The sequence below is a fragment of the Delphinapterus leucas genome, chromosome 8 (genome assembly GCF_059928025.1).
Source record: "Delphinapterus leucas isolate spDelLeu-1000000601 "Yukka" chromosome 8, BTC_Dleu_Yukka2, whole genome shotgun sequence".
In the NCBI taxonomy this organism is placed as follows: Eukaryota; Metazoa; Chordata; class Mammalia; order Artiodactyla; family Monodontidae; genus Delphinapterus; species Delphinapterus leucas.
In genome coordinates, this window is record NC_143136.1 from 78,017,487 (window position 1) to 78,035,849 (window position 18,363).

Genomic DNA, 18,363 nt, shown 5'->3' on the forward strand with positions numbered 1-18,363 from the left:
TAAGCATATTCATTGGCAAAAGCAACTAAAACTTTACCTTAAATTATAATAGGGAATAAAAATACACATAAACACGATTCTAAAAGTTTTGAATTGTTGTTAACTTTAGCACACATTTGGTCCTTAACTAAATACCTATTAAAGTCAGTCCTGTCTTTTTCAAGGCAATGGTAGTTTTGTGGGACAAAAATCATGCCTTTTATTTTCTGTCAGACTCTCCTGATCTTATAACAGTGCTTTTCTCCTGGTAACAAATATATTTGCTCAACAACTCCCTAGAACTTCCAAAGAATTCTGGCTTTATTAGTTCTGAAAAGAAGTGGTAATGATCAGTGCCTTTATTTTTGGAGAGACGTTACACAAAAGATAACTGAACATCTTTAGAAAGTACAAGAGAAAGCAAGTCAAATGAAATGTTCCTGGAAAGGAAAATCTCACCCTGCACAATAGGAACATTTAGCCACACTAGGCAAAGTGTTACTTCCCAAACAATACAAGCAATAGAAATAAACACACATACAAATTAGAAGCAACACTGCCACTCCAAACCCTTTCACTGGTTTCCCTTTAGGGCATTACTACGCATAAATACATCTTTCTACTGTCACTCATAATACATGTACATACATATATATACACATAGATACGTACATATGATATACATATGATTTGTCTTATCATTTCCCTAGTTAACATATCTAGCACAAGCACTTTCATAACTATTTTAACAGCTCTATTTGAAACTAGAAGCTTACTTAGTAAGAAGGTGGATGTGGTCCTGTGCCTTGGCTTAGTCACTGCTTAGACTGGGCTTAATAACAACTGAAATAACCTGCAACAATATAATAATAACCTATAACCTACTGACATTTAAAAACAATTCTTTCTATTTCCACTTATTTAAAACGACTTAGAAAACAGCTAGAACAAATGTAGAATACTAAAGTATACTTAAGTCCCAAGATACAGACTTAAAAAACATATATCCTTACTATGCAAGTCAGGGTGGAGTGAGGGAGACAGAGAATAAGGAGGCAGTTCTTTCTCACTGAAAAAGAAACCAAGGTAATCCTACAGTTAAAGATCCTTTAGCCTTACTTTGCAGAAATAAAATGCCAGAATGGCAAAAATATCCTGACCGGGAACTGAAACTCTCATTCCAGTGGTTTCTGGTGATGATATTACCAAAGCTAGAAGAGTTTTGACCCCAATTCTCATGCCAACTCACAGCAGAGTGCTTTATACCATCCTTATGTACTCACAACCAGAGCATCACCTAAGTGTCAAAGAAACACCTCCCAAGGGAAAGCCCCACGTGGAGGGCCCTGTGCCAGCCTCTGCTTCAGGTTCTCTGGGGCCTTAGAGTAACACACAGCTCTCGCTGCCTTCTCTCTAGGTCTTTCGTTGCTATCGTCCTAGAACATGATATCAGGGCACATAGGCCTACTGTTTTACAGTTGGCAGAGGGCACAGGTTTTAGAAATGGCATTTTTACATTAATAAAAACAAGGAGGTAACACCCTGTTTAAAAAAAAAAGAGTGGCTGCTACAAATGAAATGGAAGAGGAAGCTCCCTCTTGTGCAAAACTGCACTCAGGCTTGTGGAGAGAGAAGAGGGCCTAATTAAAGTCAGACTGAGGGGCTTCCCTGGGGGCAGAGTGACTGAGAATCCGCCTGCCAATGCAGGGGATACGGGTTCGAGCCCTGGTCCGGGAAGATCCCACATGCCGCGGAGCAACTAAGCCCCTGCACCACAACTACTAGGCCTGCGCTCTAGAGCCTGCGAGCCACAACTACTGAAACCTGTGCTCTAGAGCCCGTGCTCCACAACAAGAGAAGCCACCGCAATGAGAAGCCCGTGCACTGCAACAAAGAGTAGCCCCCACTCGCCACAACTAGAGAAAGACCGCACGCAGCAGCGAAGACCCAACGCAGCCAAAGATAAATAAAATTAAATCTTAAAAAAAAAAAAAAAGGTTGAGAAGCAAAGCTTCTTTACAAATGCGCGCCAGATAGCGTGAAAATCTGCCCCAGGTACCATTACCTCCTGTATTTCCTTTATTATTATTATTTTTTTGCCTTTTTAAACAAAAACTGTGTCATATATTTTTATTAAATCATAGAAAGCTCATTTGTATACAAATTTTTCCACTTTGGGGACACTGGAATATTAAACAGCTGGGTAACAAAACAGTTGTAAGATATACCTCACTTTAAGCAGAGACAAGTTTTAAGCTGTCACATTTATTTTTTTTTAAATGTTGAAATAATCAGTAACAGGTTATTGGCTTTTTTCACCTTTGGGTCAGAAGAATAGTATCTCTTATAACTCCCCAGTTCTCTTTAAGGATGTTTTTCATTACTCAAACCAACCATGAGTTTAAAAAGGTGATTAACTTTAAGTTTTAATACAAAATCCATTTCTTTTTCCCAACCATGGGCTTTTAGGGTATTGTAAATACTGAATTTCAGGAGAATGGTCTCCTTTCACAGGACCAATTATGCTTCTTTTCTACAACAGCAAACATGTATAATGGTACAGAATATATTTCAGAATAAGTTAAATATTAAGACATACAGTATGGCAATAATGTCCTACTTTTCTTTCTACCATGTAAATTCAAAAGTTCATCCTAACCTTACACATTTATGAACGGGTGAAGACTGAGGGATTCAATGATGATGAAAATGCACAAGCATCAGAACCACATTTTCTAAACACTTTGGCCAAATATATCCAAGTGGTCCTGTCAGAATCACGCCTGCATTTGTTCCACAGGGATCTAAATGAACGGACGCCGAAGGTCACCAAACGAATACGGGCAGTGGTTTTGCAGTTTAGGTTGTCACTCGTTCTGCTTTTGAGCAGAGACCCAGAGGTCACACTGTGACATGTCTGCACTCACCCCAAACACTCACATAACATAAACACAAATTAAATATTAGCAAACTTATTTTAAATTAAATTGAAGACCGTTATTTTCAAGTGCATGAAGTATTTCCCCCTAGCTTCTTGAACGCATGTTATAGAGCGAGAATTAACATCCTGGGTTAACATCCATGTTCCTACATATTAGGGGCCAACCCGCTTCCTGTGAGAACTCCCTGGAGTAACACATGAGACCTTTAGGGGGAAGAAAAAGCAATTCTCCAATCTAAATGGAGGGATAGTCTCAAATAGTCATTTTCCCAAACTCCAGTTTGGATTTCAGACTCATTAAAGCAGGAACTCAAAAATGTGATCTTTGGGACTGGCTCCTGGTGTCACCCGTGGTGACAGTCTGTGTCCCAGGATACTCGACTGACCCTTAATACTACAAAGCCTCACTTCAAGCTGCCCCCAGGTCCTCGGCCCCTGCTGTCAACCTGTAGACCTGGAGCTCTCCCAGGGAATGTGTAAACAAATCCGGGGAAAACCACGTTTCTGCAAGTTTTTGTTATGTCACTGAAAAACCTCCTGGGCTAAGAAAAACAATAGGAAACGCCACCCCAATGGCAACTTCTCACAAGGCTCGTCTTCTGCTCATCCTCCTGTAGAAGACTATGAAGCCAACTCAAATATTCTTTGCCTCGCTTGCCCCAAATGGTAATTAAACAGTTAGAAAATTTTCTTTGAAATACCTTATTCCTGAATTATGACAAATGCTTATCTGAGCAAACGTGGTCCCCCATCTTGTTACTGGAGGTGACTTGGAGAGGAGGCTAGGCTTCTGTGCAGGTTGGGATTCTGGCTGTGTCTGTTTCAACTGCAAACAGACAAGAACATGGCGCTGCAGCCCAGGACTTTGCATCTGTGGAGCTGGTGGAGGTGCACAGTTTTGTAGTGGGCCCTGATCTCCTGTATTTCCTTAAGAAAAAGAAAAAAGGCTTGGGGTTTCCCTGGTGGCGCAGTGGTTGAGAGTCCTCCTGCCGATGCAGGGGACACGGGTTCGTGCCCCGGTCCGGGAAGATCCCACATGCCGCAGAGCGACTGGGCCCATGAGCCATGGCCGCTGAGCCTGTGTGTCCGGAGCCTGTGCTCCGCAGTGGGAGAGGCCACAGTGAGAGGCCCGCGTACAGCAAAAAAAAAAAAAAAAAGAGGCTTTCCCAGGCCCACATCAAAGGAAAGTCCTGAAGATGTTAGAAGTAAATGACTACAGCAGCTGAGGGAGCAGACGACTGTCAGTGGAGAAAGAGGCCCAAGGAGTGAGAAATATGAAGGGCAAAATGTCTGAAAGAAACTTCAGATCCCAACCACAGCCTGCTCTGGCAAAGTGACCTCACGCTGGGCCCACCCAACATACTTTTGCAGCAAAATGTAACAGCCATTTCTTTACTAACTGAGAGAGTTAATCTAAACAGCCAATGCTTGGAGAAGACTGAGGAATACCTTTCCTGCCACTGCCCCTTGTGACCATTAGGCCATTGGGCCATATAAAGACTCTGGAATAAGTAATGGGGTATTTGGTGACCTGCCCCTAACTTCTTATCCCACCTGTTCTCTTCCCACACATCCCTCCTTTAAGACTGGAGATGCAAGGTAAACAAAGACATGTATGTCCTAAACCCTGTTACCTGTGAATATTTACCTTAAATGTAAAAGGCACTTTGCAGATATGATTAAGTTAAGGATCTCGACATGGAGAGGTTATCCTGGATTCTCTGGGTGGGCCCAATATAATCACGATGGTCATTAAAGAAAAGAGGCCAGAGGATGAGAGTCAGGGAAGGGGCCACGAGCCAAGGAATGTAAGCAACTTCTGGAAACTTGAAAGGGCAAGGAAATGGGTTCCCAGAAGAATACCACCTGTAGACTTATTTTATATACATATGACAAACAGAACTGTAAAATAATAAACTTGTGTTGTTTTAAGCCACTAAAGCTTGTGGCAATTTGTTAGAGCAGTGATAAGAAGTGAATATACCTGGTTAATTCTTATTCATCCTAAACTCAGGCACCCTTTCCTATAGGATGCCTCCCCTGAAAGCTCGGACCCCATATCTGCCCTCCTTCCCACCCCTCTTCTTGGTTAGCTGTTTCTCCTCTTTGTAAAGGAGAAACCTACAGCCTGGCATTACCTTCATACAGCCTAGTAGGATAACTATAGAAATATTTGTCTCCTTAACTAGATTGGGATGGTCCTTCTTAAGGGTAGAATTCTTAAGGGTCATATTTCTTATTTCCAGTGTTTATCAATGTTTCTGACACACAGGGGCACTCAAATATTCATGATAATTTTTTCCAGTAAGTTAGCATCACTCATCCCTTGATGATCAGAAGGGTACCAGCCTTCACTTCCTTACTACATGATAAAGACACAGATGATAAAGAAGTAACTAGTTCATTACCAGGGCCTCATAAATCCTATATAAATGGCTCCTTTCTCCTCTGAAAAGTCTCTCAAAATATTGTTTGCCCATTGTACACTGCTTCAAAGTAGCAACCATCCTTTCTATCACCAATGAAAAAGTTTATACAGTTTTCAGTCTGGAAGAGAAACCAAGTATTACACTGGGTGAAGAAGAGAGAGAAAACAGAAGAGGGACAGCTAGAGATAAATTGATAAATTCTCAAAAATTCATTGTGGTGAATTGTATTCAATATTTTCCAAAGATGACCACAGGAGTCCCTCCTACCTACATGTTCTTCTGCACTGTGACCCTCACACTCCACCATCAAGAAGTAAAGTTACTGCCTTCCCCTTTGCACCTGGGTTGGCCTTAGTGACTCAGTTGAACCAACAGAATGCAGAAGTGACACTGATGACTTCAGAGACTAGTTCAGAAGACATGTTGTGATTTCTGTCTCTTTGAAGCTCTGAAGCTGCTCCTTCCTGGACACTCCCTCTTGGGAGCCAGCTGTCAGGCTACGAGAAGCTCCAGCCACATGGAGGCCTGCATGGAGGCACTCTGGTTAACAGGCTCTGCTGAGCTCAGCCTTTAAGTCATCACAGCCCAGAAATTAGACACATGAGGAAGCCTCCAAGTGAATTCCTGCCCCTAGTCAATCAGATCTTCCTTGATGAGACCCTAGGTGCAACAGAGCAAAGACAATCATCCATGCCATGCCCAGACTGACCTCCTGACACACTGAATCCATAGCCTAATAAAACTAAGTTTGGGGTAATTTATTATGAACAAGTAATAACTGCCACAGTGAATACACAGTCCAAAAGATAATCATGGTGACTTTGCTTCCCAATCCTAGGAAGATGGACTGGCCGGAGAAGAGTCCAGGTGAATTAGATCAATCTAACTCTGGCCTGATAAGGTGAAATACGCACATGCTCTAGAACTGTCACTCCCAGAGTTTGAGATTTGAAAGAATACATTGCTTATAGTTCAATGAGAGACTGAAAAAACTAAGTACCCTGCCCTCTATGTTGAGAATTTTACCACTGAATGAGTTATCTGGATGGCTTGTGCTGGATTTATAATCCTACACCCTTCAAATATTTGAGAGGTTAGATTAGATGGGATTAGGTTCTGAGGGATGCTGGAAGCACACCAAAATGTCTGCTCTCCTTCCTGCCCAATTTGACCCGTTGTAAATAAAACTTGACAGGCCTTCTTAAATCAACGTAATAATGTGTAGCACAAGTGCTTTCAGATGCCCAGTAGCTAAACCACATCAGCTTACTTAGGAAGCCTTCTAGCAATACGTGAAAAAAACAATGGCTCCTGCCAAGAGTGCCGCGTACAAGAGAGCTGGTGGCCTTGAGTGACTCATTTCACAAGGCTCCGTCTATCTGTGCTGAAAGGTCGAGAGTGGGAAGGCATTGGGCCTTTAATAACCAAACTCAGGCCTCAGGCTTATTTGTTAAAGCCAGATGCTGTCATTTTGGAAGCAGATGAGAACACAGTTATAATAGATCTGGAATCCTGATGAATTCCAGGCGCACCTCCCAGCTGCCTGGGGGAGCTGGTAGCTCAAAGTCCCCAGAGGGTTTTATTACTAGTGTCACAGTGAGCTATTCTGTTGCAGAGTCTACACAGCCTCAGTACTTTTACCCTTTGATTCCAAGGTGTTTTTTTTTTTGCGTTACCCAGGCCTCTCACTATTGTGGCCTCTCCCGTTGCGGAGCACAGGCTCCGGACGCACAGGCTCAGCGGCCATGGCTCATGGGCCCAGCCGCTCCACGGCATGTGGGATCTTCCCGGACCGGGGCACGAACCTGTGTCCCCTGCATCGGCAGGTGGACTCTCAACCACTGCGCCACCAGGGAAGCCCCAAGCTTTTTTTTTTTTTTGCAGACTTTTGGGGACACTTTCTTAAAGGCAATTTCTCAGATATATCAAAGAATATAATAGAAAAAAGTAGGAAGGCTAAGAAAAGTTGAAGAGAGTAAGGTCTAGGTAGGAGACCTCAAGGTTCTTAAGGGAAACTGGATTAAATATAGTGTTCCTAACTCCAAAATGGGGCCAGTTGATCCTTAACCAGTAAGTGTAGTTTTATGACCCAGCAGATTGCAAGCTATGGCCCATGTCATTTGAGAGAGAAGAAAAAGCATGACCAGAACCCCAAATAGTGTTTATGGCGGCTAGGCTTCAAGGTCACAGCCTGAGAGTCCAGCCACATTTTAGGAATGCCTGTCCATTTTCTAGGCCTGTTTCTCCAGGCTTCTTGTCAGCTCCGTGCATTTCTTGACATCCTTCCAATCAACCCTTTCTTCTGTATGCTAGAGTCAGTTTCTGCCTCTTGCAAATAAGACCCTGAACTAATGCAAATACCAACAGAGCGATCTTTACTTTCAAACATATTCTTTTTTCTGTCTGGTAGAGCAAATGCTCATAAATATATACTGCCAGGTAAGTAAGAAAGCATCAATTTAGGGAAGGTGGTAAACTGTCCTTCCTTGTGGCTAAATTAGCCAATAAGGAAAAACAGATGGATGACTCCTTGCTCTCACCCTGGTCCTCAATTCAGGACCACAAATTTTCATGGGGAGATGTTTCAACATCACAATTAGATATGCTAATTCCCTTTATTTAAAAAAGAAAACATTTTTTTGGGGGCTTCCCTGGTGGCGCGGTGGTTGGGGGTCCGCCTGCTGATGCGGGGGGCGCGGGTTCGTGCCCCGGTCCGGGAGGATCCCGCGTGCTGCAGAGCGGCTGGGTCCGTGGGCCATGGCTGCTGGGCCTGCGCGTCCGGAGCCTGTGCTCCGCGGCGGGAGAGGCCACGGCAGTGAGAGGCCCGTGTACCGCAAAAAAAAGAAAAAAAAAATTTTTTTTAAGGGAGAAGAATTCAAGGAGCATAATGGATGACTAAAGGTTTAGTCTTCAACTACTCACTACAGTCAACATTTTAAGGCATGTTACAAACCATGCTTGGTACAAGTTTACTATCTAAATTTATGTAATTAAAACTCATTTATCATCATATACATTGAGGTGATATATGTGCCTGCTCAGTGATGTCAGGCTTAGGCCCAAACCCCCAAAACCACCAAAAGCAAGGTCTTCGATTAATATCCTTCCCACCATCAGATACCATTAAATTGGAAGTGCTATTTTTCTAAAATATGTACTACAGATGTTATAAGATACATGGCATAAGATGTCTTTGCGAAAACATAGAAAACCACACTGGTTGGGATTCTGAATATTAATTGAAATATGAGAAATTAATGTAATCATACATTAAAATCTATCAAAAGCTAAAAGATACTTTCTTTTAATCTAAATTTGAATTAATTAGTGGTAGTCAAATAGGACAGAATGGATTTGTTGGCTCAAGAAGCAGAGAGGAAAACAATCGTGCCACGTACTTAAGATGTGTGGTCTTTAAATATCCTTTTAGCATCTGGTGCCACACTGCAGCAGTATGCTTGGCTACACTCTAGCAGTGATACAAGCCCAAAGGGTCTGGCACTCTAATGCACATTATTTTATCTGCCAAAATAGATACTGATATCTGATACTGAAGCCCACCATCACCCTACACCAGTCCCCCCAGTGAAAACAGGGATAATCCCTTCGTCCCTTCTTAAGGAGATGAACGGAATCCCACTTACTAAATGGGATAAAAGCATTAACAACAATGTTCTTGAGGGCAAAGACTCTTCCTTGACCCTACTCCCTAGGACCCCCGTAGCTGGTATGGTGCTCTCTCGGCCATGGGCAGCTCAATGGGCATTTCTCACTGACCAAGACCCTATCTGCACAGGCATCTGAGATCGTGAGGACAACTTTTCCTGATCAGGAACAGCTGGCTCCCAAACCTCTCTAAACCCAAAAGATTCCACTGACATTTTGCTAAAATGATTAAACAATATACTCTTCACTATGATGTATACGAAAAATAAAAACCACATAAAGACAGGAGAAAAAGAGAAAAGGAAGAGCTTCAAAAGATGCTGGCCTTTGTGTGGCATTACATTAAAAAAAAAAAGAAAAAAAAACCAAGGTCAATATACACTAATTTTTTTCACCCTCACATTGAACAGATAAATAAGTGGATGTCTTTTGACCTACCGCTAAGAATGCAGTTTCTCAGGAACGGGCTCCTGCCCTGGCCTCCTGCATATGGCTATTAGAATAATCCTTTTCCTGGCCTGTCTACATGAACACCACAGCCTGAGGTCAATGCAAGCCAAGAGCACCCACAGAACCAGCTCTGTCCGTGTCCCCTCTCCCACGTGACATGGTTTGTTTTCTGAGATGCAATTGCCAGTCCAAGGAGAAATCAGAACTTAAACACCCACCATCATTCACAAGAAATTCCAGAAATGAGGGAGATTTTGGTTAAAGCTCTAAATTCAAAGTCAAGATTTAGTCCTCTTTACTATTAGCCAACTATTAGATTTAGCAGGATAACTCTTTTTGTTTTTTCAACTAAGCACACGCAATGCCCTAAATGGCTAAACCATATACAATTCTGACACCAGATAGTTAAAACTCAATCCTGCAAGTATTTCTGTGCCTATTATGCATAAGAAAGGCACTCTACCTTATCTAAGAGAAAACCAATTTAACATTCATCTCGTGATTTACTGGCTTTAATGAACACTGATTCTATACAATTATAATTTTAGGACAGAATTTGACCTGCAATATAATCAGTTACTTGTTATAATATGACTTTTATTATAACAAGGGTCACTGATAACTGTACGGTAAGTGCTTCCAGTGTGGAAAAGATTTGGCATGTCATATGTTCAAAATATGATCTAACGATAAAGATGTGGGAGTTATATTAGCTTCACATGCTCTTTTACTTTCATTTTAGACCCATCCACCCACATATCTCCTTATTTATAAATATAAGTTTTATGTCCTGTAAATGATATATAAAAACATTCACAGACAAGCACTCACACATTCTTATCTCTAAAGACTCTATTTGTTTTGGAAGCCAGAATATGAATTTAAAGAATCACTACTATTCTTCATCATTTTCTTAGAACCCGAATATTTTTCACTACTAAGGCTGAATACATAAAAAGACAATATTTGGTTCTGTCCATGGTTGGCATTAGCAAAATGGATGATATCAAAATCTAAAGGCAGTGACTGCAGGGGAAGGAGGCAATGCAAATAAAGGGGCAGGAGGACTGTTTCCCCTGTTGACTGAAGTATCTTTGAAGCTTGCCAGCCCACGTAAAGGATTATGGGTCGCTCACTAGTACATCCTTCAGCTGGGGTAGTGAGTCCAATTAAGGGGATAGGGCAGGGGGATGGGCTCCTAGGTCCTGTCTCAGGAGATTCACACACAATGGGGACCAAACGTCACTGGAAACAAAAGTTCAAGGTCAGCAGCACCAAATCTTAATCCTGGCTCTGCTGCTTATCTGGCCATGGGACCATGAGCAAATAATGTATTTGAAATTTTATTCTTCTATAACATGGAGATACTAACATTTATCTGTAAGAACCAAATGATTTCATGTGTATACCTGGCACAGCCCCTGGCACATAGGAGGTCTTCAATAAATACTAGCTGAGTTCTACTCCAGAGGTTCCCAGGAAAGATGAGAGGGGGTCTGGAAGTCCCCCTGAGATCTAGATTTTAACCCAGTTGGGGTCTTAATCCAAAAGCAACTGGAATCAAATGGGATTGCCAGGGAAAGGCACAACTTGGCCGACGCTATTGTAATCTGGGGCTCCATGCGCCTTCAATTACTTTGGTCATGTCCCACCTCAAAGTAGCCTCAGATGTTAGACACTTACAGGGGAGCTAGCAGGCACCCTTCTTGGCTATGTAAGGCTGCATACCACCACCAAGAGAAACTGGCTATGAGTTCAGTTGTGATGCCTTGATACTTTGGTTCAGAATTCTTGGTGGCATATTATCTATGTGTAATTGTTTCTTCTTTTGTAGTCATTTAGTTTCCATTTCAATCATGCATGTCCATTGGTTTACTGTTTTCCTGTGACAAGATCACCTGATTAAGATTACAGACTGCTAAAATCAGTGTCTGTAGTTATTTTAGTGATTTCTCATAGCATCCAGCAAAGCAGTGATCACACATATGATTTGAGGGAAGTAACTATGATGAAAGAGTTCGTAAAATTTACAAGGTGGATGCTCAAGTAACAATCATATGAAAACAACATACATTTAACAAAACCAGTTTTCAAACTTGGCTATTCTGTGTTCTCCAAAGGAAAATGAGCCCTGCAAATAGTTTTTAGCTCTTCTTAGAAATGGGACACCAAAAACAGCTTAGTGCATCCATTTATTTAGACTAGGTTCATTACTTCTCCCTCAGTGACATCTTAGAAAATTCACTATTATACCCCTTAGGCCCTAAAATAAATAAAAAGGTAAATCATGGTGATGGATGTTAACTAGACGTACTGTGGGGATCATTTTGCAATATATACAAATATCAAATTACTATGTTGTACATCTGAAGCTAATATGTTATATGTCAATTCTATCACAATAACACACACACACACACACACAAAAGGCAAATCATTCTGTTCAAAGATGTCCAAATATGTTTGTGTGAGCATTCTTTTTAAAACTAGAATATCCTACCTCCTTAAAGTTGTCAAATGCTGATAAAATGATTTCATGCCCGCCTCTGACAAGACAAACGGCTGCCAACAGCTCTAAGACAAGAGCTTTTGTTCTGTCAAAACAAGAAGGAAAAAAACCACACATCAGTGGAATTGAATGAAAGATGAGTCTGCTGTTCCTTCCAAGATGAATATGATAATATTTGTCCATGTATTTTTTTAAACTTTTACTAATTAAGGCATAGCTATATTAAAGCACATACATTTTAAAACCTTTACGAACTTCTATACATGTGGCTTATCTAGGGTAGCAAGTTTGGAAGGCACGTTTCCTACTCCCAAGAATACAAATTACTCACAAATGAAAATTAATTATGGGAAGATTAAGTCTTTTAGTCCTATCATCAAGTGACTCAGTGTAATGTGGTTGAAAAAGTATTTTTAATGAGCTAAAGACAACAGGAAACATGAGAATATTCAGTAAAACCACCCATTGGTTAAACACTTTCTCTGGTTCTAGAGTCAGAGATAAAACATTTGCTAAAAAAGTTCAAAATCAACGGAAATCAACACCTTACGTTGCAAATCTGCTAATCTGCAATGGCTCCATAAAAATCCCCACAATAATGCAAGCTTCCATCACTTCTTCCCACACAGGAGATCTGAAAGGAGCTGGGCTTACAGCTGTGCCAATACAAGAATATTTTCTCTGACTCAAGAAAATAAAACTCCGTCTGAAATATTTTTAGAAGGAAAACCTTAGAGATACAATCTAAGTTTTCAAATACAATGTCAAGGACAGCATTGTTACTTCAGAGTACGATTACTTCAGTATTTCATCTTTTTTCTGGAATAAAAGCTATTGCCAACCTCTAAACAAAGATCATTCTGATAATCCACAATATCAATTGTCTTAAGAAAAATGAATAATGACTTCCCTCAGTAGAAGACAGTGACAAAGAAGCATGACTACTTGGGATTCTAGTAAACTAAGGAAGCAATCAGAAAGTTGCAAAAGCATTAATCAGGGGAAGTATGAATAATAAAATCCAACATTTAAATAGGATTTAGGGTTTGCGTTGCAAGGATCTAATTTATAATCATATTTTTCAGCTGAATTAGCAGTTTTCACATATGCAGTCTTATCAGAGACATCTGATAAAAGGGAGTAACCGTGTGAAATGCAGAAATGCACTAGAATGGAAAGTGCATTACACTAACTAAAATAAATTGACGAAAACAAGCCTCTAGAGGTAATCTGTGAAATGAACAATATATGGCACTTGCCTATATAGGAAAGTGAATATGAAAAGAAATCTGCGGGCAGTTATTTTTGTTTTGTTTGGGTTTCTCTTTTGGTTTGGCAATAAAAGCTACATATGTAAAGGCTGCAAATGAAGTGTAGACAAGCGGTAGTAGTTTTAGTTAGCTTTCAGCAAAAAGTGGTGTGGCTAAGTCTGTATCAAGACTCTCCTGGCCCCAGTCCTGACAACCTGGAAGCTTCATGCTCTAAATTTGCAAGGATGCTGAGAACCAGGCCTCAAGAGGAATGAAAGCTTGAAGACAGGGCCAGAGTTGTCACCAGTTGTAAAACTGTAACATAGCTGAAAAGAAAATTCTACTTAGCCAGGGAGTCTATCGACAATCTTAATTTTAAAAGTCATGCTTGGGCTTCCCTGGTGGCGCAGTGGTTGAGAGTCCGCCTGCCGATGCAGGGGACACGGGTTCGTGCCCCAGTCCGGGAAGACCCCACATGCCATGGAGTGGCTGCGCCCGTGAGCCATGGCCGCTGAGCCTGCGCGTCCGGAGCCTGTGCTCCGCAACGGGAGAGGCCACAACAGTGAGAGGCCCGCGTACCACAAAAAAAAAAAAAGGTCATGCTTGAAAGTTTCTCAACTCTAATTTGATTGTCGATGAGCTCTCTGGTGTCCCTAGTTCGATTCAGATTTGTACATTACAAAGCCAGCTTACCTTGGATTCTTGTTGTTCAAGCTTAGTGCAATCTCGTTGACAGCATGTGGATGAGACATGACCATGTTGAAACCATACTGAAATGGATGTGGAAAAAACAAAGCATTAGGAGTTAATTGAGAGGACTGTCAATGCTGATTAAAAAACAAAAACCTGAAGTTTCTACCTAATGTGATTTTATACCATCATAAATGCACTTATGTCTCTAGCACATCAGTGTCTGCACATATTTCTCTATGAAAAATTTCAGGAATGATGCTATTATCAAGGTACCATATTCCTATTCTCCATGAATAAACTATATGCGTCTCTTCATTAAAATGATGAAAAGGCTCCAGGGCCAGTGATTCTCAATCCTGACCGCTTGGCAAAATCACCTGGAACAGTCAACAAAACGAAACACCAATTCTCCAGGACCCACTTCAGGTCAATTTATTCTGAATCTCAAGGATGGAGCCCTGGCATCTGAATTTTTTAAGCAGCTTCACTGTGCAGCCAGGGTTGACAACCACCACCTCTGGTCCCTTCTCTTGGCAATGGTTATCGAGACCAAAAGCCTAGGAGAACCTTCCTTGCTCTGAGGCGTGGTAACTTATCCTTCTATAAAATGAAGCGAGTTCAATAACGGGATCAAGAATCATTCTTGATTCTGCCAAATTGAGGAATTATTCCTTCTCCTCCAGACTCACTCTCAGCTCATGACCTTATTTCCAATTACACCGAGAAAACATAAGCAATCAGAAAAAAAACTTCCAAAAGCTCCCACCACCACGTCAATCCACCCACACAGATCTGTGTCTTCCCTCCTCACTTCTTCCTAAAGATGAACTCTCCACACTTCCATCTAAGGCCATTCCCCCCACTTGAGTTCTTGATCGCATTCCCTCCAACCTACTCAAGAACAGTATATGCTCCGGCGATTCTCCCGTTCCCCCATTATTATTTTTCCCTCTCTGATTCACTACCATTAGCGTAAAAACATGATGCAAATTCTCCTTTCTTAAACAACAAAAACAAAGTCTCTCTTGACCCAACAACCAGTGTCCAGCCACTCTCTCATTTTTCTGCTATTCTTTTACAGCAAAACTCCAACCACTCGTGGTCTCCAATTCCTCTCCTCCCATTCTCTCTTGACACCACTTCCGTCAGGGATTTCATCCCCAACACCACAATGAAACTGTACCAGCAATGATGGGCACTTTGCTGGAGCCCATGGCCAACTCTTCATCTTGCCTGACTTGGCAGCAGCACCGGACACAGCTGACCACTCTCTGCTCCATGAAATACTTCCTGTGCTTGGCTCCTACTTCCCTGGCTGCTTCTCAGTCTCTCTAGCTAGTTTTTCCTAATCTCTCTGACATTAAACAGAGTGCCCCAGGGTTATCTGGGACCTCTCTGCTTCTCTGTCTATCCCCGCTGATCTCCTTCACTCCCCTGGGTTTATATACCACCTACTGACTCTCAAACTTTTATCTCCAGCCCAGACTTCCAGATCTTGAACTCCTGACTGGCATATCCGACCCCTATTTAAGGTCTCTATTTGGATATCTATGGACACCTCAAAGTTAACATCCCCCAAACTGAACTCCTAATCAGGTCTCCCAAATCTGCTCACCCTGCAGCCTTCCCCATCTCTTAGTAGACGGCAACTCCATCTTCGAGGCACCCAGGACTGCTAGTGTCCTTACCACCAAAACGAAACCAGAATCTGGCCACCTCTCATCACCTCTACTTCTATTCTCCTGGTCCATACCACCATCAACACTCACCTAAATTAATGCAACAGCCTCCTAAAAGGTCTACTTCCTTTTGTCTTTGCCCCCCAGGGTGATTCCTAACACAGAAGTCAGAGGGATCATGTTAAATTCAAGTGTCAGATTAAGTCACGCCTTTCCTCAGAAACTTCAATAGCTTTCTAATCACAGCAAAGCCAATGTCCCTTCATTGGCTTATAAAGCCCTGCATAATCAGGACCCCCTTGTAACTTCAGATTTCATCTTCTACTTCTCTCCCTCTTATTCATTCTGATCTAGCCAACCTGACCTCCTTTCTCTGTCTTCAGTACATCAGACCTATTCCTGCCTCGGGGACTTTGCACTTGCCCTTCTCTCTGCCTATAATTTTCTTCCCTTAATATTCCTTACCTTGTTCCCTCATTCTAGTTTTACATAAATGTTATCTTCTCCATGACACTTTTCTTGCTAGCCTATTTAAAACTGAACTCACATTTCCCGCACTTATTCTTATTTCTTGATTATTTTTTCTATAGTACTAAGTAGTAGTTCTCTGGAGGCAGTCTTCCTGGGTTCAAATCTGAGTCCACCATTTATTAGCTATGTGATCCTGGGCAAATTACTTAACTTCTCTGTATTTCAGTTTCCTCATCAGTAAAATGGCGAGGGTAATATCACCAATCTCACAGGACTGTTACGAGGCTCAAATTAAGTAGTAGGTTTAAAAGTACTAGACTTTAGGAAGCACTATTTAAATGTCAGCTTTTATTTCATTTCATCACTATTATTATCTGGAATGCTATATAGTTTACCAATTTAATTGTTTACCATCTGTCTCCCCTCAATAGAGAGTAAGTTCCCTTGGGCACTTATTTATTTGATGCTGTATTCCCTGTGCCTAGAACAGGGTCTGTCTGGAAATGTTCAAAAATATTAACTGGTTGAAAGAATAAATGCATGTTTCCCTTCTTAAATTCAGTTTGGCATGCTTATGTTGGGTTTGAACTCTAATACTGACCTATGCATTTACCACCCATTTCTACTTGGACCCATCTATAGGATCCGTTTCAATGGAAATCAAACCCTGTTTTCTGATGTGAACAATGTTTGTCTAATTCTCAGCCCCGGTTTGCTTTTACAACTATACTTTTGACCCTGTCAGCTCACCCTAGATACTTCAGGCTCTAACTCCCACTTTGTGGTTAGGATTAATCCCACACACTGTAGTTAGTTGCTCCCACTGTTTTTCAGAGTGGGGATAACCTCTAAGGAGGACTCTGCACTTCTACCAAGAATCCTCCAAGTGTTTCTTACGAAGATCAGCAACCACAGGGTCCAACACACAGTAATTATAACTCCTTGCCTATTCATCATATAACCCTTTGAGAAGCAATGACCTGTCCAGTGTGAGAGTCTATCATTCCTAGGGTCCTAAAGCTGTTCCATTATTGCCCACAACCAGTGGCTTACGCTGTCTTTAATAGTCACAAACATTTACCAAGTAATCTAGACAAGCTTGCCATTATAAGAGGAAAATGTCTTCCCTTAAATACATTGTAAATTATAAATGTTAATTAAAATATAAGGGCGATGAATTATGAGCACTAGAATGAACTAGACCTTTCTTTTTTAATAGAATTTCATTAAATCCTGCTATTTACTTCAAATAGAAATAATACAAAGTCACCAAAGAGAACAAGATCTGAGCCTGATGAATTCAGATTTTTTTAAAGGATTATAAACAGAAACATACCTGATAATTCATGATGGCACGTAAACACATGATACAGACATGCACGTCATCTTTCTTACTCACTAATCTTGAATTTTTCAGGGTTCTTCTGCTTGGCAAAGTATTATATCTACAAATAAAAAGGGAAACTTCTATAAAGCTATAGATTACTTTCTTAGCAGAGGCAGATGCACTTTAAAAATGGACACTGTTCTCTACTTGTACCTACAGCTAAATGAGGATTGCTGGTCAAACCACCACTAAGTAACCCATCACCACCAACCACCCCATCACCACAAAGCTGTTTCTGTAGACTATGAGGCCTACACAGTTCTGTGTACTGGCTATCATCTTGTCAGGCAATATACCCACGGACAGTGAAAGAACTCCACTCACTGCATATAATGAATCAGACTATACATGAGACTAACCAACAATCCAGGCTCTAATCAGCAGGCCAAGCCAGATTTGCAGAGGTGATTTGAGACAACAGGCATACAGATGGCAATTTTAAACAAGTGAAGGGGTAGAGCTCAGCTAATAGGTAGACCTCCTATCATGTGACCCAATTTTAACAGCACCTTCCCATCACTGTTATCAGGAGTTCCTGCTTCAGAGTTTAAACCTAGGCAAGGTCATATATTAGCAACTGTGATATCAGCCTGTGACACTGAACCTTAATAGTATGCAAAACCTAAATAATATACAAATGTCTCCACAGCCTGATCCCTCACCCAAAGCCTGGTATGGCAGCTGAAACTGAGATGGAGATATGCTGACATTTCAAAGGGTTAGGATGTTTCAACATTAGGGTTCATTCTGGAGACCCTACATTGCTAAGCCTTAGTTCTCCTAAGGCTTAAAATCTGCAGATTTATGAGAACCTGCAAGTCATAAAGCAGTGACAGTGTAAGATGGGGCAAGGAGAAAGATGACAATACTGAGGGCTTCGTTATGAGCTCTAAATGACTGCTTCAGAGG

General features: G+C 41.3%; 1 protein-coding gene across 6 annotated transcripts in view; it reads right to left on the reverse strand.

Moving 5' to 3' along the window:
• The window catches only part of FMNL2 (formin like 2), a 310,739-nt gene that overhangs the window by 56,586 nt on the left and 235,790 nt on the right, over positions 1-18,363 (reverse strand). For all 6 annotated transcript variants that reach the window (XM_022569727.3, XM_022569730.2, XM_089916816.1 and 3 more), the window contains exons 7-9: positions 17,404-17,512; positions 13,918-13,994; positions 11,966-12,059 (exon numbers count right to left, since the gene is read on the reverse strand). In XM_022569727.3, coding sequence (XP_022425435.2) covers positions 11,966-12,059; positions 13,918-13,994; positions 17,404-17,512 — 280 coding nt within the window. The remainder of the gene's footprint in view (positions 1-11,965; positions 12,060-13,917; positions 13,995-17,403; positions 17,513-18,363) is intronic.